The sequence below is a fragment of the Phaenicophaeus curvirostris genome, chromosome 20, assembly GCF_032191515.1.
Source record: "Phaenicophaeus curvirostris isolate KB17595 chromosome 20, BPBGC_Pcur_1.0, whole genome shotgun sequence".
NCBI classification, from domain to species: Eukaryota; Metazoa; Chordata; class Aves; order Cuculiformes; family Cuculidae; genus Phaenicophaeus; species Phaenicophaeus curvirostris.
In genome coordinates, this window is record NC_091411.1 from 12,106,060 (window position 1) to 12,131,364 (window position 25,305).

The 25,305-nt window shown below is 43.2% G+C and overlaps 1 protein-coding gene across 1 annotated transcript in view; it reads left to right on the forward strand.

Annotated features, from left to right (window-relative positions):
- NEK6 (NIMA related kinase 6) overlaps nucleotides 1-25,305 on the forward strand; it is a 51,692-nt gene that overhangs the window by 19,502 nt on the left and 6,885 nt on the right. Inside the window, exons 3-8 of the mRNA XM_069873490.1 lie at nucleotides 7,099-7,239; nucleotides 8,510-8,572; nucleotides 11,968-12,078; nucleotides 15,478-15,586; nucleotides 16,829-16,936; nucleotides 22,874-22,968. Coding sequence (XP_069729591.1) covers nucleotides 7,099-7,239; nucleotides 8,510-8,572; nucleotides 11,968-12,078; nucleotides 15,478-15,586; nucleotides 16,829-16,936; nucleotides 22,874-22,968 — 627 coding nt within the window. The remainder of the gene's footprint in view (nucleotides 1-7,098; nucleotides 7,240-8,509; nucleotides 8,573-11,967; nucleotides 12,079-15,477; nucleotides 15,587-16,828; nucleotides 16,937-22,873; nucleotides 22,969-25,305) is intronic.

Sequence of the window (25,305 nt, forward strand, 5' to 3'; positions counted from 1 at the left end):
AATCATCAAACTCCAATTTTGTGAATTCAGGCTGTTTGCCTTTTTCACACTGTTTGTCTGTGTTTGAAGGAGTAAAAGCATCGTGACAATGCTGTTAAAAAGCCACCTATTGCAGCTGTGCTGTAGCGATACCTTAGGAAGGTGGCTGCAGTTCATTTTGTCGTTCCAGACAGGCAGCCCAGTGGTGATGAAGGTTCTTTGAACAAGAAGGGGTTGTTAGCAAATCTGTATCAAAACACGGCGTAGGATTTGCAAAAACCTGGAGCTGCCTGCACACAGAGTTGAATGGTGAATGCATCTTAGACAGCACTGCTGGGCAAGTAATGCTGTATGGAGCAAAGCCCCCCTCTCCTAATGTAGCAATTTGTCATATTAAGTCATTTAATAATAATTGAATCCCCTTGATTAATCTCCTAGAATTAGCCAGTTGCATTTTGAGCAATTAGGGTTAATTACTGCCTCATTTGGCAGGATAGAGCCCCTGTAATTATTTCATGAACAAGATTAGGAAGTGTTCCTGTGCAGCAGATACATTCATGGCATCTTGGAGCACATGTTAGAATTTGTAATGACATAGTTAAGTGTAATTAGTAGCTAATAATCTGTGTTCTGCTGTTATGCTGATGCTGAGTGGGCTCATTTTGCTGTGTGGTCATTGTTCAGTGAGACCTCCCCTCCGCTCTGTTAATATAAGAGTGGTGGTAATGGAGGTGTCCGGGTGCATTAACCGTTCTGAGAATGATCCAGTCTGGAGTCAGGATTCAGAAAGACTTTCTTTTGGGTTTACTCTTAAAATGAATTAAAAAAAAAAAAAGATGAATAGCAAAAATATACAGTGCACCAGAGAATGGAAAAAAACGCCTCTCCTCAGCAAACTCTGTTTGGCATTAACAGACATTGGACTATTTCGAGGGCGAGCCACCTTACAGTGATGGCATGACAGGATTGCTTATTACATAGTTCTGATTTTCCATTTTGCAGGAATGTAATTATAGATCACTTTAAATTGTCTTGTGCCTATTACTGGGAAGAATCCCGAATTGCATCGTTCCTTTATTCTGCAGGCAGAAGTAACGCAGAGGGAGGAAAAATGTACCTAACTTCTCTGACAAGAAGTGTCACGCGTGGCCGGGGTCAAAGCTTAAGCAGAGAAAACAGGATTTGAGCTTTTCAGTGTCTCAGATGAGGAGGAGTTTGTGTATGGAATGGCCCACTCTTCCTTCCAGCCCCTTCATCCACAACTACTGTACCTCCCCAAAGGAACTGGAGCAGCAGCACGCTCCTTCAGTAGAAATCTTTCCTGTTGTTTTGCTTCCTAAAGCTTTATTTCCCCTTCCCACAGAGTTGTTTTCTGGTTTCTAACTACTTAGTGCAGAGCTATGAGTACATGCAAATTGAAGGTAGCAGCAAAGACTCTTCAATTTATCATTTCCTGAAACACTTAGATTATTTCTATGTTAATATTAATGTCTTTGTGACTATCACTTTGGTCTGCTGTTTTCAAGCTGGTGTTTCTCTTCCCTTGCCATGAGCTGATGTAGCGTCTGCTGATGGTGAAACTTAGAGATTCAAACCGAATTCTTCAGCAAACTTTAAATTCTCGGTAATGGGTCGAACTAAGGATATTTCATGATGAGTGCGTAGTCTAGTTTTGAAGCTGCAAACTGAAAAACCCAATGTATTCTTCAATAATTACTTTACTGCCTGTTTGAAGGGTAATCCATATTTTAAAAGTTTCCTCGGCTCTTGTGAGCTTAGAAGTTCTTTTTTTAATCAATCTGTTCTAATGTGTTCTCATACATTCACACTGGAATTTCAACCTCAGAGTATGCAAAATTCTCTTCAGGTAGGCATTATGGAATGGGTTGGCTGTATAATTTGGGACATCATAAAGTGGTTTGAAATGCTGATGCTGATAGTAAATCATTGCTTATATCGTGTACGTATTCAGCCGGAGGAGCAAAGCTTCCCTGTCTACTGCTGCAGATGTCTTCTAAAGGTAAAATTAGTTTATGGTAAATGTCATTCAGATGAAGTATGAGCTTTCGAAGCAAGGAAACCATTGCTCTAAAATTAATGATGCATTGCAAATATCAGAAAAAAAACCTTATATCCAGCAGAAAGATAATTAAAATTCAGGTCAGAAGTGTATGACTTAGTCGGGCTAAATTTTTTAATGAGATTTCAGAAAATTAATTGGGCGAGTATGTTTTTGCTCTTCTAAAGAATATTTCATTTCATGGCTCTACCGAAAAGATGCTTTTATTGGCATCTGAAGATTGTAGCACTGACTCATTAACTGTTGGTTAACCAGTCTTTAACGATTTTTAGTTCATTACAAATAATCTCAACGTCTTATGCCCTTGTAGCCGTCAGCGTGGAATGATGCCTCGTGCTGGTTGTCCACATGCCAGTGAGACAGCAGTAAAGCAACTGACTTTATTGTTAATTACCATTAGCATTTATATATTGTGCAATTAGCAGAGAACCCCTTTTTTCAGCTCATTCAGTCTTGCTGTTGCCATGCTTCCTGGAGCAGCGGTGGTACTGACATTTCTCTGCAGCACATTAGCATAGTATGGATAGTTTGTCTTCAAACTCTTGGAACTCTCCTTGCCTGACCCATTGGGTTAGAGATGTGGGAAGGGTGGTTTACACAGTTTTCTCAGGACTGCTCAGGTTTTCCCTTAAATAATTGTGGAAAGATAAATGTATTGGCAAAGAATTATTTGTTCTGGAGATCATAGAATGGATTGGGTTGGAAAGGACTTTAAAGCCCATCCAGTTCCAACCCCCGTGCCATGGGCTGGGACACCTCCCACTGGATCAGGTTGCTCAAAGCCCCATCCAACCTGACCTTGAACACCTCCACAGCTTGTCTGGGTAGTCTTTCTGCAGAACAGGATTTTTTCTTATCCTTACTTATCCCAAAATTCAAGTTCTGAGCTGTACAAGTATTGTAAGAATTCAGCTGGGGTTATGTAGCTGTCCTGCTGGCACGTTGTTATTGCATTGTGCAGGGTTTCCTGCCATCCTCTGTACTGAGTCGTGTTATGATTTGGTATATAGAGACTCCTGGTCATTAATTAAACTTCTTGTCCTTGAAGCGTGTTCATATGTCAACAAGATAAATTAGCCAAAGTTTTTATTTCCTTGGATATTTTTTAGTCTTATAAAACTTTATGGATTCTGTTTTGCAGAAAATCTCATAACAGCTCAACATTTGCGGCTGAAAGTTCTGGCAAACTGCTCCGTTGAGTGCTGTGACGAGGGCTGTCGTTGCACACTCTGCCAGCTCCGAGACTGCTGCTTTTGCATCAGTGATTAAAGAGCACATGGATGCTGGAGACACTGTCCAGAATAGCTTGTTCTTGGAATAACCCCAGCATTTCTTCTTAAAATTGAATAGTCTCTTTATTTGAATGAAGAGTTAATTGACTTTAATCTTTGTGGGTTTTGTTGTTTTTTTTTTTTTTTTAACGGAGTAGTGGAAGAATGAGACTTCATTGTGTGATAAAGAGAACAGCCTTTGTCTGCAAACGGCTTCTTCACAGCCTGTCCCCTTCCTACAGCGCCTGGGAACAGCAGTGTGCACGCAGCCCCGTTCGCTTTGTGCCTCTAGAGGGCCAGGGACTGGGTTGTTTGAGGGTTTTTCTCCCCCCCGCCTCCTTTTTTTTTTCCTAACTAAAGCCCCATTATTGACTTTGAAACCTGTTCAGAGACAGTGGCTTGGTTTTCCTGTGTTCGTGCAGACCTGAACCCTTCACTGAGCCTTAATCTGTCCTGAAAATGAGAAAATCCATTTTTGATTAATAGGTTTGCAGATGACGGTGGTATCTGATTTTAGACTTGTGTCTGTGTGTGAAAACTCAGAGACTGGCAGAAATAAAGGTCATGGTTTATTTGAATGAATAAGGTATTGGTTCTTTGAAAGCTTTATGAAAAATTTGGAATTCCCCTTGTCAAAAGTCCTGAAATAAGTTAAATGTATGTGAGGCCAGACTGCAGGGCTGATGCTCTGAGGCAGTAGGGTGTTTCTTAAACAAACACATGGGAAAATGGGCTGCGCAGTTGATGGGGAGAGGTATGGCGTGGTGTGGTTTGGTCTAACCTGGGTGTGCTCTCTGGTTCATACCGTAATCAGACATCCTCTAGCCTGTATGAAAGCTCCATTACTTTAATTAGGTCTGATAGGTTGTGATAGCAAATGCAAATCTAGGTCATTGCATATGTAAATGTGCAGCTGTAGTCCTGGAGGATGCCAGAACATATCAGCTGAGGTGTCCAGGCATCACCCGGCATTAACTCCAGCACAGCAAGCAGACCTTATGTGCTGCCCGTGTGAAAGCGGTGAGGACACACATCCACTCTGTCACTTGCCTAACGTTTATTTACATTTTCAAGTTAAGAGGTTGCTAGATATTTCTTGGCACATACTTAAAATATTAATTTACAGTTAAATCCTCTTGGGTTAAACATGCACTTTAATGAGGGCGAGTGGATACCATCCTTGCGAGTAGCGTGAATGTCTTGCTTAAAAAGAAAGTTTTGTGGTAGTTGCTTCATAAATTATCATTAAAACTGCTGCCTCCATTGTGAATGTTAACTCCCAAGTTAGAAAAGCTTTTGCTCAAACTTTCTTACTGCCCAAGATCAGCGTGGCTCATTAGACACACACTCACGGTTAGGGAAATACTTTGATTCCTTTCTGGTTTTTAATCGGGACAGAGTGGTTTGTGATTTTCTAAATGGACAATTTGGTTAGGCTGGGTAAAGCGATCTGACTGGACAGCTCGAATTATTTGCGTAGAAGCTCATCGGATAAACTCCAGAACTTGGAGAAATGAATCCTGAATCTTCATTTAAGATGTGTTGTAGCTCGCGAATGCCGAGTAACTTCAAGCGCAGCACAGCTACTGAGTGTTCCCTGCCTTTGCTGCCCAGCACGGATTTGACTCCAGCCGTGGCTGTGGGTGAGGTGGGAACTGGGCTTCTTTCAGAGCACAGGGGAGAGAAAATTGGTCTTCAAAGGGAAACACTCCCTGCGCTGTTGAAAGGAAACACTTGATGAAATAAGGTTCCCATTTCTGCATGGCTCACCTTCACAAATAACTGCCAGTTCTCATGTAGCTTTCTTTTTCGTGTGTTGCTACTCATGGATTCAAGTCTTTGTCGTGTTGTCTTTAGCCTAGAGAAGTGAAAACCATTTCTCACACTATGAGAATATTTCGGTGCTCATGGTGAGATGGAAAAATTTACACGGGGCCTTGGTATTTCAAAAATAATTACTTGAAGTGTCATTTCATCTGAAAAGGAGCGGGTTTGCTCTTTTAGGGAACTTAAGCTGAGAAAGCTGATGATCGCAATGGCCTGGAGTTAAATTTCCAGCTCTGTGCCTACTCGAATCAGCAGGCAGTGGATGGACGTGATGGTGTTGCGTTTTGTCTCCTCTGGAGTTCGTAGCCACTGACGCTCTGGTTTAGCAGCAGTCCCCTCTCTTCAATCTGCAGGGCGTTATCCGCAGTCGGTGCTCGGCGCTGGCCCTGGGCAGCGAGCTGGAAGTGCCGGCCGAGCCCCAGCAGCGAACAGCTCGTCACTGCCAGAGGAGGGGAGGTGACAGCGGAAAGGCCCCGTAGTCTTTTCACTGTCTGCTTTTCGATTCGCATCTGCATCTTTCTGTAATCAGCGTTTATAAAAACATAATCATTTCCAGCAGTAGAACAGCTTTTGTCGTGGGGACTTCTGTGTTTGTTGTGATGGAGAGGCTGCAAAGGTGACAGTTCCCAAACTAGCTTGTCTTGACCCCTTAATGCAGTTTGCGGGTCAGAAATTACTATTTAGGGGATTTTATTGGTGAGTTTTCCTAAAAACATCAAATTTTACAACCTTGTTTGCAAAACCTTTGCCAGAGAACTGTGGTGGTAGTTCAGAGTGGCCCAGACAGCGTGGGATCTGGAAGCTTTTCCAAATATCTGATTGATACTTCATATTGTTTGAATAAGAGTCGGTTTTATTTCTGTTGCAAAGTAAAGAGCCCAAACTTATTTACTCATCAAAATAAACATTCACTGTGAGAGTTCCTCACCCTGTCATGTGTAGTGCTGGCAGAAGCTGCTTGACTGGAAGCCTTGCCTGCATTTTAGATCTTACTTCCCACCCCAGCCCTCTGGCTCAGGAAAAGGCAGTGGTGGGTTTCGATGGAAGGGCTCAGGATGCTGAAGCTTGAAAATATTCTGGTTGGCTGTGCATGGCAACTTTAATTAATTTTCGTAATTTCCCTTTTAAACATTGGTTAGCAGTCCTGTTAATCACAGAAGAGACTAGAACAGCTCTAGGGAGCCATTCCTAGTCCATGGTGTCTGTAATCCTCGTTACGCCGTGTCTACCTGCCTGGCTGGCTGTTTACCTGGGATGCGCAGAAGTACACATCCACATCTCCCCAGGGACACAGGCAGGCAACATTGATGAGAGGGTGTGTAACGAGGGAAGCGGTAGTTTGCCACTCATTAGTTACTTACATGGAAGGGAAGACACTATTTCCTTTTTTAAAAAGTCATTTAACTCAATTCAGCCGGTGTTGCTAATACAGTTACTAGGAATTAATGCATTTATGGTAGGAATTACTTATAGACTGATCAGCCTTGATTAAATGGTTGACCATCAGGATTGAGAGCAAGAGGATGCACGCGTTTGGTGATCTTAACTGTGTTTTGTACATTTCTTTTTAGCTGTTACTAGTTTTATGCTTTGGTTTGGCTCGTATTGTTACACAAGTCTTTACGTGTGTGTGCTCGCAGTTGTGTGCTGTGTTTTTCACCAAATCACGACTGATTTGATCCAGGATTGTCTGAAGTGGACAAAGAAAATTGGAGGAGGGAAAAGGAAAGCCACGCCACTGTGTTGTTCGTTGAACACCGAATTAACACCAAATGTCTTTGTCTTTCTTGCTGGGAAGTCCTTACTGTGAGGAATTTGCCCTCCGGAATAGGATTAGTCATAGAAACCGGTAGTTTGCAGTCAAAAAACAAGACAGTTTGGGAATGCAAGTTTGTGGTTTTGCATCTAGTTCATTGACTTAATTTCTTTTGACTTGAACAGAGACATTTAACATCGTACCCATATCGCTGCACGCTGGCAGATTTTCAGATAGAGAAAAAGATTGGACGAGGACAATTCAGTGAAGTTTACAAAGCAACTTGTCTTCTGGACAGAAAACCTGTGGCGTTAAAGAAAGTTCAGGTGAGCATTTCAGTTCAAAGTCTTACTATTTAGCAAGCAGAATGGGAATGTTTTAAGTGTCCACACAGATCACTTTGAGTCCAGTACCTCTTCAGTGTTCATTTGTCAGCAGAAATAATGCAATAAAATGGCTATAAATTGAGAGCTCAAGGTTTGAGAGCACTGGGTGATCCGGCTTGATGTCTTTACATTAAAACACCCGAACACTCTACTTTCTTATTTTGTTCAGTTGGGTTTTAGAGGTGAGGAGGTTTTTATAAGAAATAAAGAATAATGCTTCTGAAGGTCTCAAAGCAGTTTTACAAATACTGATTGTTAGTTAATCAGTAGTAATACTGATAATACAATGATACTGCTTCAGGTTAGTTTTGCATTGTTCAGCTTACATCGGGATGCGAGGCAAAGTTGTATCTGCTGTGTCTATGAACTCCCTGCAGCCCATGTAGGACTCCATTTCCATTTTATGCCAAGTGTTCACACTGCATGGTCTTTATCCCTCATCATCTTAGAGAGGGTTTATGTTTCTGAATCAAAATTATGTAGCAGTAGTGCAAGTCCATATTTATTTTTAATTTCACTTTTTACTTTATAGAAAGGGTTCACTAAGTTATTGTTAAATGTGTGTGAAAGAGCAGGGCCCCGCTGGCCGCGGCCGTCCACCTGGGGGGCTGCCAGCTCGACACCGATGACTCATCAGGACAAAGAGCACGAAGGGGAAATGCCTGCGCTTGCTTTTGAGCTGTAGAGGAATTTCTGAACAACTTCCGTGCAAGCAGCATAGATTTATAACTTTGCATAAAGTATTGCGCAGTGTTCAGTGTTTTGTTTGAAGAAATTTGCTTTTCTATGCTTCAACGGATCCTTTAAACTCTTGTTTGTAGTGACTTACTCTGATTATTAGAATGGTAATGTTCAATATTATTGTTAATAATTACGGAGAAATCTGTGGACGCTAAATCTGTGTTTAAATGAATAAAAGTAAACATTTTATATTTTATTTACCATGTAAAATCAATAGTAACTAAAGTGTTTTGAAAATCACGACAGCAAATTCACTAACTAATATCTTTATTTTTATGCTGCTTAGAATGTTGCCTAGTGGTTCAAAATAAAGAAAACAATGATCTTCCTTCGATCTGAGGATTGTGTGTAATCATTACAGTAGAGGATGTAGAGATTGGGGGAGGAAAGACTGATTTCTTGTTAAAATATAAAATTTTTTTTTCTTGTTCCTGTTTAATTTTTATCTTCTCTGGTTTTGTCTTTGAAGATTTTTGAAATGATGGATGCCAAGGCCAGGCAAGATTGCATTAAAGAAATTGACCTCTTGAAGGTAGGAATTGTTACAATTACTTATTCTGGTTTTTGTTTTGAGGTAAAAAAAATATTTTCAGGTTGGCACCAGCCGTTTGCCTGTTATGGCAAATACAGCTTATATGGCACACACAGTGGTCGTCATAGACCGCGCTTTCTTCTGCAAGGCAGGATGCCCACACAGTGTGGGAGTTTCAGCTTAAAGCTTTATTTTGTTGAGTTTTCTGCTGTAGTGTGAGGAATCTGAGGTCCGAGCATGTTAAGAAGTCAGTTTGATGAATCCCGTTACATTGCAGATGCAGAGGGGGTGATTGGCACCCCACTAGATGAGGCTGCCAACCGCTCCTGCTGCCTGTTCTCCCAGCCTCATGGAAATAACCCAAGGCCTGATGGGGATGTGTGGAAGAGTCAGAGCTGCCTCATCAGAGTCGGGCACGGGTCCCATCTCGAGGCTGGGCAGTAGATGTTCCCATTTATGCAGCACAGGGTGGAATTGTCTGTGCCTGGAGGTAGGAGCAAGTTTTACAAGTGGGAATTCAACTTCTGCTGCAGTGATTTGCTGCAGTGAGTGCTTGTGATCTCTGGCCCAGCTTTTTATGAAATTTCATGCGGTTTCATGTTCTGTTGTGAGCTTTTCACACTTTGCTTTCCTTAAAACAGCGTGTGCGCAGCTTCAGGAACGTGTTTTTCTCAAATGAATGACTCCATTTGAATTTCAGCACTTCTAGTGTCTTTCTATTAAAAAATAAAATAGGTTTCACTTCCTGAGTTTATCAGTTGAGAGTTGTTCTTGTGTCTAGGAAGCGTGAAGCCTGTGAGGAACCAGTTCTGCACACTGTTTCAATCTCTTTAAATATTGTTCAACTTCACTGTTTTCCATCACTCTGATATCATTTGGAATATTCATGTTTTTAAAACTTTCAAATTCCAGCGTCTAGTATGAGGTATTTATAGGCTATTAGTGAAATAACTTGCTGTAGGAGCTTTTCTTTCCCTGCTGTTTTTATTTCTATTGTAGAGCATAGAGGAATTTGCGAAGGAATTGCACAGACTTGCTGTAGTTCATTCCTGTCAAAATAATACTTCATCTTTTTCTTGATCAAAGACTTCTGTGTGACTATGGAAACAAAGGGGGTTTTGTGATGTGCACGTGAATTATAATTATTCAAAATTTAACAGAAGCCAGACAAAATTATATTTATCTTCCGGTGTAATTCTGTCTGAAGGGTTTAGGTAAAGCAGTTCAGTAACGTGGCTGTAATCAGTGTTTGGGCTGCCAGGGCCCCACTGGCTCGTTTGGAGGGGCCTTCCCCTTCCTCCTCCCTCTTGCCGACAGTGCTGCCTTGAATATGCATCGGAGATTAACTGCCAGCAAACTTTTAGGATGCATTAAAGGAAGTGTCATTAACCCAAGATAAAGAGTTTGCAACGTTTTGTGCGTTGAAGGATTTGTGAGAATGAATTTTCTTTCCTTCTAACAAAAGGAAATTCAGGCAGCCTTTTCCGTGCCACACAAATATACAAGTTATTAAAACCTAGAGTCAATGTATTTCTTTAAAATCAGTTTGACAAAAGGAGGAGTGGCAAATGGAATTTTGACTTATCCAGAGCCATCTGCCTGGCTGTTCTGGGAGAACAGAGTTCAAAGAGCAGTGAAATAGATTGTAGAAAACCATATCTGCTTCTGCCTTCACACCTCAGCAGGGTCATGGGTGTCTCCTGCGTCTTCCAGCAGAGTCCAGTAGGGCTCCTCCTGGCGCACCCTCCCCTCTGCGGAGCCTCAGCAGAGACTGGTGTCACCTTCTACTGATGAAATGAGAGTCCTGGCGGAGATCTTGTCAGCAGAGCCACCGTGGAAGTTAGCGCAGTGGCACGGGTGGCTTGTTTGCTTTTAGTTTTATACAACTTGATCCTAATAGAGTAAACGGCTTTCCTCAGATCTAACAAGTTCCTGTCCATAGAAAGCATGCACACTTCCTTTCACAGAAATATTGTGTAATTCTTTGTAGCAAGGAAGCAGCGCTTGGGTCTGAGGAAGGTGGACTTTGTTCTACACAATGAGCTAAGTAAGGGCTGGGGTGCAGGAGGGGGAAGATGTCAGTGGGGCAGTTCTGCAGAGTGGTCTTTATGCTTGTGGTAGGTGTTGCATTTTGACATTGTGTTTTATTGGCATGTGATGTTGAGGCTTAGCAGAAGGCTTGTTTGACTGCTCGAGCTCCCTAGTGTCTTTGGGAGCTCCAGAGCATCCTGAAGGGGACAGAAAACATTTCCTAAACCACAGGATCAGCTTTGTCTGGCAGGGCAGCGTGTGGTACCCAGGCACCGGGTGTGCCGGGGGTGTCAGGGGCTGCTCTGCTCCCCATTCTGGAAGTTGATCTTTGGCCGCTGTCAGACATTTTTGACAGAAATCATGGGCTGTGACATTTATTTATTTATTTAAGGCTTGGTCTTGTGGGAATGTTCCTCCCCTGATGCCTGCACATGGATCCCATTAGCACTAATGCGCAGTAGTGACGAGGCATCGCAAAGGAGAATCTATCCCCTAATGTGCACGCAGAGAGCGGTGATTAGCGTGATGGATCATAACAGTGTTTCTTTTGGCTTCGTAACCCCTGGAATAGACAGGTTGAGTCACAGCTGTTTAGTGGATGAAATGCTCACTTTAGTAGTTTCTAAATTTACTGCGTTCCTGAGAGCGCCAGAGGAAGATAATGCAATGCAAAATGAGCATGAGGGAGTGAATAGAGATCTGGAAACTGCATTATCTTCTAAGGAATTACAATTTTCCACTTTAAGAAATTCAGATATAAAATATTTTAACAGGAATTTTAATTCATCGAGCCTGTTTCTTAATTTAGTTGTGTGATTAAAGTGCACAGTCTGAGAAGGTGCACGTTTTGAAGAAACATGGAAGGAAAAGAAAAACTGAAATACCAGCTGTGATTATAAGAAGCTATACTGAAGTGAAAATAAAGTAATTGGGGAAGCTGCAAGTGTAAATAATCTGAAAAATAAAGTGACTTATGCAATTTGTGCACTATTTTCCACCATCAAAGTTTTAATTTAATTCTGCTCTTCTAAGAGTCAGGGAGACCTCATGGAGTGCTGTCATCAACAGGTGCAGCGTGGCTTATAGCTAGTGGGGGAAAAGTCAGTTACTGCTTAACAAAGCTGCTTTCAGGACATTGCTTTGAAATATGTTGTGAGTTTAAAACAGAAAAGGTTGTTTCACACTAGTTTGGGCCATTTTGCTCTCTACTAAAGACGTTTCTGCTATACTTGTGATGAATGGTATTGTCTGTAGTAACTCAGAGCAGTTCGTGAGCGGGTTTGCACAGTGATTACAGCGCTGGGATAGATCTCGTATCTTGAAGTTGTAGTTATAACTTTTCTTCTTGCACTTCCTCTCTGCAGCAACTGAACCACCCCAATATAATTAAGTATTTGGATTCTTTTATTGAAGACAACGAACTCAACATTGTCCTGGAGCTGGCCGATGCCGGCGACCTCTCTCAGATGATTAAGGTAAGGACGTGTCAGTTCTGGGGGTGCCACAGACATTCAGGATACAGCAGGGACAGGAGCGGGGGCAGTAACCACATCTGTGCTGGATGCACTTATATGCTTCCCTGGTGGGTTTGCGCACCTGCAGGGCACTTCCACAGCCTCAGTCAGTGTCTAGTGGTCATTTAAACATGCCAGGCTGTGCCGCTTCGGAAGGGAGTGAGTCTCTGTAAGACTTGGTGGGACGTGTGTGTTATCTGCAAGACTGACTTGTCCAACCTGTGACTGATAGGGACATTTAATTATTGTTGGATTCACAATTCGTAGAGCCTGTCTGCCACTCCGAAGACATTCAAGAAAGTGTATTGACTTTCTTCGCGAGGGGGATTTGGGTTTAAGAAAATGTTTCAAGTACTTGCTCTTCTGTTATGTTGCTCTTAGGAATACTTGCATTGCTGCAAACCAGCTTTAGTTAAGCTGTTACCACCTGCTTTTATATTTTCTTTGACGTGTTAATCTTTAGACATACATCCCTTGTGAGAACAGATGTGTTATATCATGTTTGTTAGCACTTTCAACCTTCCCTCCATGTTTTACCTGTTTTTTTGCCATCATTATTCTGTAATTATCATAAATGAATGTTTGGAAAGTTCTCCTTGTTGTCACAGTTAAAATATCTTATTAACAGATTTGTTTTCTTTGCCAGCAGAGCTATGAGGCACTAGGCCAAAGGCTGTCAAACAAGTTATCTGGTTAGTCTGTAGTCAGTGGCTAAATTTGCAGTATCCATGAAAATCTGCTCCATCTCGCAGGAGAGCCCCCCTGGGCAGCGAGCTGGGAGCAGGCGCTTGGCAGAGCCGATCCAGGGGAGAGCTCCAAATTCTCAGGAGCCGCTGGGGAGCAGGAGTGAGGGTGGGATCTGCCCCGAAGCAGAGGGCGAGCAGCGATGGAAGCCGTGCATGCGGGCTGTGACTCACACCAGCCACGTCCCACGGCCGAGGGGTCAGGGTCTTGGTTGAGCTCACAGAGGGTTGTGGAGGCAGAGCTCGTCCCTCTGCCCAGGAGAGCTCCTGGGTATTTTTATCTTCCACTGTTTTCTTGTGGCTTCTTGGACATCTTACCCTTTTCCCAGCAGATCCTGGGAAACTTGCAGCATGTCTCAGGCTTCTGCAGTTGCGGTTGAAGATGGGAAAAAGTGAGGATTGTGAGATCAAGAGTTAGGGTTTGATGTCTGGGTGGTTTTCTTGACATTAAATCTTAGCTTATAAAAGTTTTAACTATGCAGTTGTTAGACACCATCATAAAAAACATTTGCTTTTTTTATCAATTTACAGGTCTTCCTGCTGACAGGTATGTTCATTTATCTGTCGGGGTTGGTTATTTAATTTTCTTAAAATTCCTTTCTACGTCATTATAAATAGGAGTTACATTTTCCAAAACACGATCTGTGGATTCCTAGGTTGCTGTCTGGAACTGCACTGTGATGTGTTCTTCCTGCCAGCGCTCCCAGCCTGGTCCATGTTCCCACGTGTTTATCGCAGGCATGAAAAAGCTGCACTAGTTTTTTTCAAGGTCATGTAAATGATGTTCTTCCATTGGTGCAGATCTTGGAATTCCATTTTTTTCGTAAATAGAAGAAAAAAAACAACCTAAAAACCAAGAGGGAACGGAAGTCTCCTCCTAAATATAGTGTTATCTGTAGGAGTGGGGTTTGCCTGCTGCCCCTCTGCGTCCCCCACACCCACCTTTCCCTTGGGAATTTAAGCTTCTGTGAGGATTTTCAGCTTCGTCGAGGCGGTAGGATCAGCAGTAACAACACTCGGAAGGTGCGAGAGCGATAAAAACAGGGCCTGTCTTTGTCACGCCCCTGGCGCCTGCATTATTTATGAGTATTGTAAAGCCGGTGTAAGGGAGCGCGGGAGGAGAACCCACCGGAGAGCTGGGCCTTCCTTGTAAATGTCAGGCGGCTCTTATTGGACATGACATTTAGAAAATTATTACTTGTGGTCTTGCATATCCACTCTTAAATACTTTAATGAGAATTAAGTAATTTTCTCGTGTCTCTAACACTTTGCGGCTCCCCCTCTGCGGTGCCTCGGCGCTCTCTGTCGAGTTTTGGGTTGAGGCTGTCGCCGTCTGTCAGAGCGGCTGCCGGGGGAATCGCACGGTCGTGCCCCTTCACAGCTGATCTGCAAAAGAGAATTTGCCACTACTTGAGTCAAACACGAACTAGTAACAGCATTTCACATAAAATACAAAATGTGACAGCGGGCATCAGATGTCTGTAGTGTGAGGGAAAAGCATAAGATGCAGAAAGGGGCAACAACCAATTCCCTTCCTTTATTCCGGCTCGTGCGTGCTGCTGGTGGGAATCCTCCAGGGTGCGATGCAGAAGAAACACAGTTGTGCAGCACTAGAAGGGCGCACGGCATTTCAGAGAGAGTCGTTATCCAGTGACACCTTGTATATCAAAGGACAAGGATCAATATGAAACCTCTGGAAGCGTATTATAGCATATTTTGTGAATGCACTGGCTGGAGAACTGGCTCAGTCCCTTGCACAAGAAGCAGCCGTGAGAAGTCAGGGACCAATAATCGGAAGCAGGGCAATTTTGTGATGCCTTGGAGGAGGTGGTTACACGCTGTAGGTGATGTATGCGGCTGCTGTGCATTTCTGAAACGGAAAAAGAGGAGCTGAAGATAAGATATATAGTGTTTAGCCTTCACTGAAGTGTGCAGCTGGTTATTTATCCCTGTAATAAGTTGGTTGTTTTATTTGAGAGCTATTTGTGCCCAAAGGCCTATTGGATCCGGACTTTGCTGCGCTTGGTGCTGCATAAATGCACACAAAACGGCCTTTTTCCAGATCCGTGTGTGTCTCCATCAGTGGTGTTTTTCTGTCTCACAGAGATAGTTCAGTTAATTTAGTATTCCCATTATGCATGAAATAGAATAAATTATGTTACGTGGTCACAGAAGTAAACGTGGATACTGGATGCTCTGGCCACCTTTTAAAGAGGGAGAACAGATTACCTCGTTGTTAATAGGCTCTACAATAATGGAGGTTTACAAGATTGTTTTTCTTAATGATCTTTTGTTACTTAAGGCAAAATACTTGAGACATTTGTTGTTTTGAGGCATTAAATATGTTTTACAAGGTAATTAAGGAGACTAATTCTAATTATAATTGGTGTCCATTCAAAAATGTCAAACCTATTTAAGCATATTTTTCATAATAGTTCTTAATTAGTGAACTGCACTGAAGTTTACACACAGAGAGAAGGAGTTAAAAGCTAATCAGAAGCAGTCGTGCTGCTACAGGTCTGGAAGACAGGAGCAACCTGCAACTGACTGACACGGGTCCAAGAACGAGTGAAATGTGTTGCCTTTTCACTGATCTTTTATTTATTTCCTCCCACAGTATTTTAAAAAGCAGAAACGGTTAATCCCGGAAAGGACGGTGTGGAAATATTTTGTGCAGTTATGCAGTGCAGTTGAACACATGCACTCCCGCAGGGTGATGCACAGAGGTAACATTAATTCAGTCTCTTTTCACTGAATAATAATATAATGTTCCAATTAGTAAGCGCCTACATTCAAAAACAATTATGCTGATGTTCAGCCAATGCATGTTTAGAGAGACTGGAGCTTGCAAGATGGATTTCTCCTTCTGTCTCTTTGCCTCATTGTTAAAGGATTCAGTCCGAAGTGAATGTGGTATTAGGAAGATGAGCTGCTTTGTATTCCAGACACTGATATTAAGTAGAAGTGTCAAACTTGCCATTAGAAAAGTGTCAGAAGTAAAACGCTGAGACTACTGGATGCGGTGAACTCTAAGAACCAGCCTTCATTATATTAGCTATGACCTTAGAGAGTTTAGAGGAGTTTTTCTCTCTTGCAGGCTTCTCTGAAATATTAATTCAAATGTGGCCCATACTCTCATAACGTGTTCTCTGTTGTCATTAATGATTTTTTTAATCTCTTGTCTTGGAACTTTTCATAATTTTGATGTCTACCCAAAAATTCCATCACTGCTTGCAGTGGCAGCAAAATGCTTTGAAGGCCCTGACCCAGGAAAGGCAGATGTCCCAAAAGGCACCAGTACCATCTCTGCTTCTTATTTCCTTTTTCTTTGAAGCAGTGAGTCCTTCACTGTTTTTCAGTAACATGCCATCACTTTTGCTCCTTTTTACATCTCCTGATGCAGTTTATCAATGTACCTGCATTAGGTCTGTGACTGGTGGAGCTGAAATGTGGAGCCTCACATATTTAGTCTCTCTTAACATGAGGCAGCAGCCTCACAAACTCATTCCTGGTGTGACTGCATGGGAAACAGAGGTTCTAGTAATTCTGACACTCCACGAGCAAGCTAGGCTGTAGACATCCCAGAATGTATGTATATGTGGGACAATAATTGCCCTCTGCTGTGAGGGGACGATGGTGGGCAGCACCGTTCCCTGCAGAAAACCATCATTTCCAAAGAGAAGCAGATATATTTATTTGATTTCCATCAGGTAAAGTGGTTGCCTCTGTTCTGTTGTGCTGTTTCCTACCTTTTTCCTCACTGGTATTTCTCGTGTACTGTGAAGGTTGCTCTGATTTTTGTGTATGTGCGGAGCTTGGAGTCGTATTTGTCCTATCAAAGCTGTAAAGAAAGATGGTTCTGCTCGCATCTCTTTTGTACGGAGGGCACTCCAGGCTATCTTGCTGTTGCAGGATTAGAACCAAGTAACCTTTTGTGGCTTTGACTTTTTACCTTTTTCTCCTTGCAGACATAAAACCAGCCAACGTGTTTATAACAGCCACAGGAGTGGTGAAGCTGGGAGATCTCGGATTAGGCCGTTTTTTTAGTTCTAAAACCACTGCAGCACATTCCTTAGGTAAGATGGTTTTTGTAGATGTTTAGCAAGCACTACTATACTGTTATCAGCTGAGACGTTCAAAAGAAGTGATTCCTGTCCTATTACACAGAAGCTTGATTCAGTGAATGCGTACTGTTTTCTGTTATGTGTATGTGAAACACTCTTCATATGAAATTAATGGGTATTTTATGTTTTAAAACTCCACTTGATTGGGTTTTTTTCCCTGGAAGGGCTGCCTTGGCAAGTGTCAGATTTGTAGCAAATGGAACAAAATCAGCTTTCCACAGAGTGTGAGTCTTGCCCAGTTCCTGCATGTGCACAAACGTAATCGATGATGCTCACCAACAACATTGGGGTTTCTCAGTGCACGAGAATGGAAGACGTGCCTTATTTTGTGTGTTCTTAAAAAAAATGGGGTGTTTCTACAGTTTACTTTCATAAAATATTAGATTTCCCTTTGCACCTAAAGCTTTCCTAGGATTTGTACACAGTGCACTTAATAGATTAAAATAAGTCCTCTTCACAGGAAGTTACAATCACATCATCTGAACAGGCAAAAATACGATCATGTCTAATTATATGATCTTATCTAGTTTGACTGCTGCACTTATTATATTAATAAGAATAAATTGGTCCTTGGAAGCTGGCTGCACACGTAAGCCAAGCTTGTGACCTTTCCCAGGGTTGCTCTCTCTTAATTGAGAAGGCTCGTGTAGGAAGAGTTGAGCCTCTTTGCACCAGCCTTGCCCTTCTGCAAATCAGCAGCATCCTGGAAACAGGTGAATAAGGTGCAAATCACGAAGGGAGCAGCAGTGAGTGATAGTGGGGACAGCGTGTTGTGTGGGAGGGATGGGCACACCATTTCCAGTGGTTCTTGTATCCAAGTAAAAAGAACATTTTAACGGTCACAAAATATGCAGACTTGAAGCTTTTCTTTTGTATAACAATTTGCCAGACATATAGGTTTTGTAGCAGCAGGAAATCTACTGATCTTGGTTTTGGTTTAATTAAGACATTTGTTTAAGTAGCCGTGAGTGATGAACACCTGCAAACCGGAGTGTGGTACCCGCGCGGACCCAGGCTGCGACGCCGGGCACTTCCCGTAGCCACGTTGCCCCGGCAACCGCCCTGAACCATCGTTTCTCTGGCTGCTGACCCATGAATTGAACGCGCGGCTTATGCAAATATATTCATCTAGGTTTTTTCTTTCCTTGTATTTGCAGCATCAGACTGGCATAAAAGGGCATTAGGCAGTACCACGACCCGTCTGACAGGTATACCATCGGGCTGCAGCGTGCAGCCGCCGCCGTGTCAGGAGCGGGAGCCATAATTAGAGCAAGGAACAGAATGAACGTCAGATGAATTACCAGGCAGCAGATCATATTTGTCAGGAAGGATTGCATACATAAAAATTAAGTGACAGTACATGCCGGGGTAATGAAAGAAAAATGAAAGATTTGCCCGTACACAGCTCGTGAGATGCAGGCGAGTGCCTGGCTCGGTGCAGCGGCAGGATGCCTGGCCAGCGGCACGATGCTCGGGAGCATCACCAGGGCAGCAGGCAACTGTAAGGCAGGGAAAGACCCAGCCCCAGGAAAACCTCTGTGGGCAGAGCTGCAAGAGGGGAAATAGGGGCACCTCCTGTCTCTCTGAGTAAAAAAGTGGTGTTGTGGGATGGGAGATAATACTAGAAACCAGCCAGAGGCAGGGGCTGTGGGTGCATTCACCAGCTGGCACCTCTTCTGCCACTTTCCCTTTCCCAGTGTGACTTGTGAGAAAAGATGGGAGACGCTTCTCCATAGGGGAGAGCTCCTCATGCACAAGCTTTGCCAGAAAACTCCTGTGTTTAAAGGTAATGAGTGTAGCGAGGGTGAATTTCACTGCTGCGTGTTCCAATGCGGTGGCTTTCCATCTGCCCTTCCCGAACTGAAGCTCCTCTTTCACAGAAGCTCCAGGGATTTGTTTAATATGGAGACAAACTTGCTTATCGCTGAAACTTCATTTTATCGAGGGATGTAGCAGGGAAAGGAGGGCAGTTCAGCAGGAAGAGAGGAGGAACACTTTTGCCTTTTTTCTTTGTATTTTCACCTCTGTTTACTATTTTCTTGAAAAACTTTCAGCCTCTTATTTTACAGTTTCTAATGCCACCATTTTACTACACCCATAGTATTCTTTTTCTTCCTTTCTTTTGTTTGTATTGTTATTTTTCTACTTAGAGGAGCAGTGTGATACTGTTTGACAGGCTGTTCCACTGCAGAAAGTGACTATGCTTAACCCAGGGCTTTGCACCCAGCGATGGTGAAATGGATGTTGGGGTTTGAGGGTGTGACACCGTGCAGCGTGGGCTGATTTCATAGCACCAATGTGTGATGCGCTTCCCAGTGTCCTCTCATTCTGTCAAGGAGCGTTCTTTTCTCTGTTCTTAATGTTTGATTGTGTCCGTTATTTATTTTGTTGATCTCTGTGGTTGGCATCCATAGGAATATCGTGTCAATTCTTGCTGTTCTAATATGCTTGTTAGAAAGTTTAAGTCATTAACTTTGCTATAAAACCTAATTGGTAAAAAGCATGTTAAAATATTTGGAAGTATTCTGCACTGGTTGTGATCTGATGAATTTCGATCTGCTGAAAAGTGTGGGAGGCTGCTGCGAGGCTCCTCTGTGCACATGGAACCCAGTGAATGAGACTTCAGTCAAGCCTCCCAAAAGGATGGGTCTGATTTTCTCTTGTTTCTGCCTGTGTGCAGCTAAGAGTGAATTTCCCAGGAAGCACTGATCCCTCCTGAACTGCATCTGCACAGGGAGCAGCTCTGTGTAGAAAATAGGGATCGTGTGTGACTGTGCTGGTAACCCGGCCGCTGTCATTCCACAACAAAACAATCCTTGGATTCAAGCTGGAAAACCTTTTTAAAAGGAGTGAGCGTTGTCCTGCCTGTGTGGTGGGAGACTAGTGGAGTCCGGGAGGGATGTAGCACTTCACCCCAGTGTTTCCGATTCATCTCAGAAAGCCTGCACACACCGGTTGCTGTAGGTGCACAGGTAGAGGGTTTAATCCAACTGTATAGGAGAGGGAAGGAATTTGAATTTTATTTCTGGAATAACTTTGCTGCGTTTGCCTGAGTGTTTTCCTGGTGAAACAAGAGACTCTGCTCTTCATCTAACTTGGAATAACTAGCATTTCCCTCATGTGGGTGTTGCTGACACCCCAGAGCGGTTCTGGTCCACGTGGGTGGTGTCGCTGTGCACACAGACAGTGCTGGGGAGAGTAGGAAGAAACGTTCTGGGATCTCTGGAGTACGCTGATCTTCCAGTGAAGTATTGTGACTTTCAGGAATAGAACGGGAAGATGCTTACTTAGTCATCATCTTCTCTGCTGTTCTGCGACCTTTATAACTCTAAAGGCATTAATCTGCCAGCTGGTGATTGATATTGAATGTGAACAATATTTTGTATTTTCAGCAGGGCAAATGCCCAAGAAAGTTTCTGATGAATAGTCTCCGATTAGTCTGTTCTTGTCAAATTGCCTAATGTAATGCAGCGGTGAGCCCCGGCTGATTGCACTGGAAGCCTTGTGCGCTTCTCTAGAAGATGCTCATTACAGGAGATTCCCACGTCACGTTGGACAGGCCGTAAAGAGAATTGGGCTTGTCAGTCTTTTATCATGACAGTTATTTAAAAATTAATGCATCAGTTTTGAAACGCAGAGACCTGCTTGTTCGTACATTTGCTGACAACACTACAGTAATAATAGGTAAATGTGCAAGGTAGACTTGGTGAAACCAGCTCAGGCGTGGACGGCTCCACAGACCCATTAATGTAATGGAACCGACTAATGCACAGGAAATCAAACATGGACCATAACGCGCTCATCCGTGTTATAAACCCTGTCGTTCTGCTTTGATCGAAGGTTGTTTTAAGGCATTATCTGAAACGACAATTTTGGCCTCCCAAGCAGACCCCTGCTAGCATGGAAAGCAAGGCCATAACTTTGGAGCCCGTGCATTATTATTTGCTCTGAGTCTGTCAGGCGGTGACCCAGAACAACTGACGGCCAGGACGGCTACAGCTGGAGGCCAGCCCTGGCCCCAGCGCTCCAGAGCACGGAGACTTCAGGGAGCAAGACTGGGAATGATCTTTGTGTTCCCTCCTGCCACTGCGTGCTGCTGCTGCCCCAGCTCTGCGCCGGTGCCTGCTCTGCGTGCAGGGCTCGTGTCTTCTGCTGCATCCGCTCTGTCGGCTCTCGCGGCGGGCTGGAGAGAAGCAGCAGCACTGAGAAGAAGGCAGGGAAGTGCCTTACGCGCTGGTGCTCCTTGGGGACTTCCGAAACTGTCTTCAGGATCTTCACATAATGAATCACCCGTTCTTCTGCAGCTGCATCTTTTTAAGCAGGAAAATGAGTCAGTGCTATTCCAAGCAAGTCAGTTGTTGTACAGAAATCTGGCAAGTGTGTGGGAATTACTTGGAGAGCTGTGCTGTCCGTTGTGTGCAGCTTGCTCGCACATGGGGGAGATCCAAGGAAAGCCTCGCTGGATTCTTTGAATCGGTCCTCTCTGCTTTCAGTGTTCTATGAAATTACTGTCTGCAGTCTGTTAAAAACCACTAAGTACTAACAGAACTTTGGTCTCATCCACACACCGAGGCTTTCCACTGGCAATTACAACCAGCCAGAGCTGGGACAGTGTCAGTCTGGCACATGCCTCAGTTGGATGTGATGTACTGAGCACGGAAATATCGTAACCTCCACGTGGTGTTTTTCCTGTATTGTAGTTTGTATAGAACTTAAAAATGTGTAATTTGTCATTGGGGCACTCTGCACCTTGAAAGTGAAGTAATTTCTTGTTTGAATGACCTGCAAGAACAAGCCGAGTTGGTGGCGGCTGCTCTCCCCCTCCACCTCTCACACCATCCTTCATCGGTTTATTAGGCTTCCAGCTGCCTGCAGTCAGCATTTCAAGTGGGGAAACTGTAAACTGGATGTTACAGGCAAATTAAACATTTGCCTTCTTGTGAGAGAGGACTTTAATTAGGGGAAGGATGCACTGGGATGCCAAAAGAAAAAAAAAAAAAAAATTGACAGGGAACGGGCAAGGAGGGGAAGCGGGAGAAAAGAGAGCATGTAAAGTCCTTGGATGTTTTAATAAATGATGTATCTGAGGAGTATTTGATGTAGCTGAGACTGCCAGGATGTCTTGTATTTTCAGTACCACAACTGAAACTTATTTAGGATTTAAAAAAGAACCTTTTGAGGTAAGGAATTTATTAATAATTTCCTGTAACTTCTGTCCAAAACGCTGGAGTAAATTTCTTTTGATAAAGTACAGACTTCTGGAAGCACATTGAAACCCCTCAGCTTCTGACGTGCCTGCAAGTCGGAGCAGTGTTTCAAAGTTTGGGATGATTATCGTGGTTCTTTCAGAAAGTTTTTGAGTACCTGTCGGGTGCTGGGCTCGTTACTTCCAGTTCTCTGCCGCACTCGGTGGTCTCTGAACTCGTAAGGGCTCTCTGGAGCGGTGCTGCCGTGCGCTGCGTGTCAGGGGAACGTTCCACTGACGCGCTGTCAGCGCTGTCCTGGCTGAGCAGGGTACGTTCTGATGTCTGACTGCAGCGTCAGCGTGAGGAGTGAACCAAAGGAGGATGAGCCTCTGCCACTGCTCTGGCTGTTGGAGGCTCTGCGAAGGGGTCTGGGAGGCTGGAAGGGAAGAAAATGTTCCTCAGACTTCAAAACTACAGAAGATATTTTCAGTACCGTTCATAGTCCTCTAGCTCTATGTGATGATATATTTGGTTCTCCGCCTTCAAAACCATGGTTTGTTTCCAAATCTTTGTGCCAATCTCTTCTAATTAGCTATTCGTGCTAAAGCTTCTCTGTTAATGAAGTCAAACTTCTGTATGATAAGGGTTGCACAGTCCCTTTTTAAGAGTTTTAACTCCTTGTTTGTCTGTTTGTTTCTTACAGTGGGAACTCCATACTATATGTCCCCAGAAAGAATACATGAAAACGGCTATAACTTTAAATCTGATATCTGGTCTCTGGGCTGTTTATTGTATGAGGCAAGTATTTTTTTTATTTTTTTTTTTCCACCTCATATTTGTCTTAACCACACAATGCGGTGCAGGAATGGAGTTGGTCATACTTACTTTAGCTTAATTGTTGGGAAACCTTATGATAAGTTAACTCATTTGGGGCTCATCGAGTGCTTTTTGAGCACAAACAACAACGGGGTTGTGCCATCCAGCACAGCACTTGGACAAATTTATTTTGTAGGTCACAGTGGATGCTGGGGATGCAGGAGTACACAAGGCAGCTCAGTGCCTGCTTCCCTCCTCCTGCGAGCAGAGCTGTGTTCTTAGGGCAGCATGTTCATAGCTTCTCCTGAATGCTGCATTTGCTTTAAAACCAGCAAATTCATGATTGTAAGCTACTGGTTTGTTAAAATTGGATTCTGACCTATTGGGATATTTTAATTTGTGGAGATTTCAATAAAGAAAGAGAGTTTGTGTAATGTGAAATCCATTTCTCTCATTCTGTTAGACTACAGCTGGAATATTTTCTAGTTGTACATTGTCTTCTAGCCTAACGCACAGACACAAAGCAGGCAGGTTTGTATGAACTACACACTTAGGTGCAACTTCTTAGTAAAAGCTATTACGTGTATTTTGAAAATAAGTGCTATAATTTTATAGCAGTACTTTGAGTCTTGTGATTTCATTTTTAGCAGGGATCAAAGGGTACAGAAGAGTCTCATGCTCATTTTTAATCTAATCGTAATCTTTTTTTAGATGTGTGCATCTTTGAATTCAAGTGAAAGTGCATGTCAGCATTCGGAAAGCTTTTATCCCAGCCCAGAGAATTAAAAATCCCTGGGATGTTTAGTGAGAAGAGCTTGCATCCTCTTGGATAATAAATTATGTGAACTGATGACATTTTGCTTCTCAGTACGACTTCTTCTAACCACATGGAATTAGAGGATAAACAAATGTAATTTGTTTTGTGAGCACATCGGACATGGAAACTGCTATGGTTAAGCTTATTGATTAAACAAACCTCTTAGGACAAGATGGTGTAAAAGTAAATTTTCCCATAGCATTGGTCTTCCCAGATGAGTTTGTTGCTTGTCACTGTTCAGTACTTCAGGGAAGAGCTCTTGCACAGTTCAGTACCCGCTCAGCGAGGTCCCTGCTGTCAGTGCTGTTGTTGGGGTTTTATCACTGGTTTATTGTTAAACTTTATTGTTAAAGTTCCACAGGGTAGGAGGGAAAGAAACGGTGGAAGATGCTCTACCAAGTACATGATCAAAAATATTTGGAAAATTTTGAGCTTAAATTGAGTAGCTTTGTGCCTGTCCTCACACTCTCATTACCTCTAGCAAAAGAATTCAAGTGACTGAATAATTCCTAAAGAAGCAGCAACCTAGCATTAAAAAGCTGGTATTTTTTTCATAAAGGATGGGTTTACTTATAATGCTTCTAATGAGATAGCACAAACTGATAGAGCATGGCTGTGTGTGCCTGGGGCTGCTGGTGCTGTTTGGAAAGGAGTTGGCAGACACTTCTGTGGGAAGGAAGCGTGAGCTCCCAGTAAGTCATTCGGCTGTTCCAGGTGCACTTCATGCATGAGGCCTAAGGAGGAATTTCCAGTTTAATTCACTCAGTAAGAGTCAGAGTCACCCGAGTTGGACACGGCTCCTCGGTTGCTGCTGCAGCAGCGCGCAGCTTCTCCGTCAGGCTGCTCCGAGTCCTTTTGGAGGGTGGGCTCTGCTGGAGATGGGATTCCAGATTTATGCAGAGAGAAATATTTAGCATCGAGCTAAGATATGTTTTTGTTGCAGGCAATATGGTCCCCTTATGGCATGGTAGTCTTGGTACTCCTTACATTTCAAGAAGCTGACTTAATTGTGCACTAAACATAATTCTCTGGTAGGAGTAGCAGCACCGTAGTAACATGTGAACCATTTGGCACGTGAAGCTTTTTTAAATCTGCTTCCTACGTAGGAAAAGCCTTAACGTCGAGAACAGGAGCTGTGAGATCGAGCGGGTTCCAAGGAGGACAGGACAGTTACAATTGTGTGCTCAGCAGATAAACAGCTACTCTGCCTTGTAAACTCTCTAGAGTTTGGAAAATCAAACGCAAGTCCTGTGCCTTTGAAGGAGCTGTGTTTTATCTTCACTGATTTCTCATAACGAGAATTTTTTTCCATTTGGCTTAAAAGTAAGGAAGCGCCGTTTGTTTGGTTATGAGTCACTTCTGATATTTCTCCAGCTCGATTGTGTAGATAAGCTGCAGAGAGGTTTAATGTACAAATTGCCTTCAGAGACACGCGTGTCCACTTAGATGTATGCATCTTTGAATGCTGAGGGAACATTGAGGGGTTTGGGATGTGATGCCAC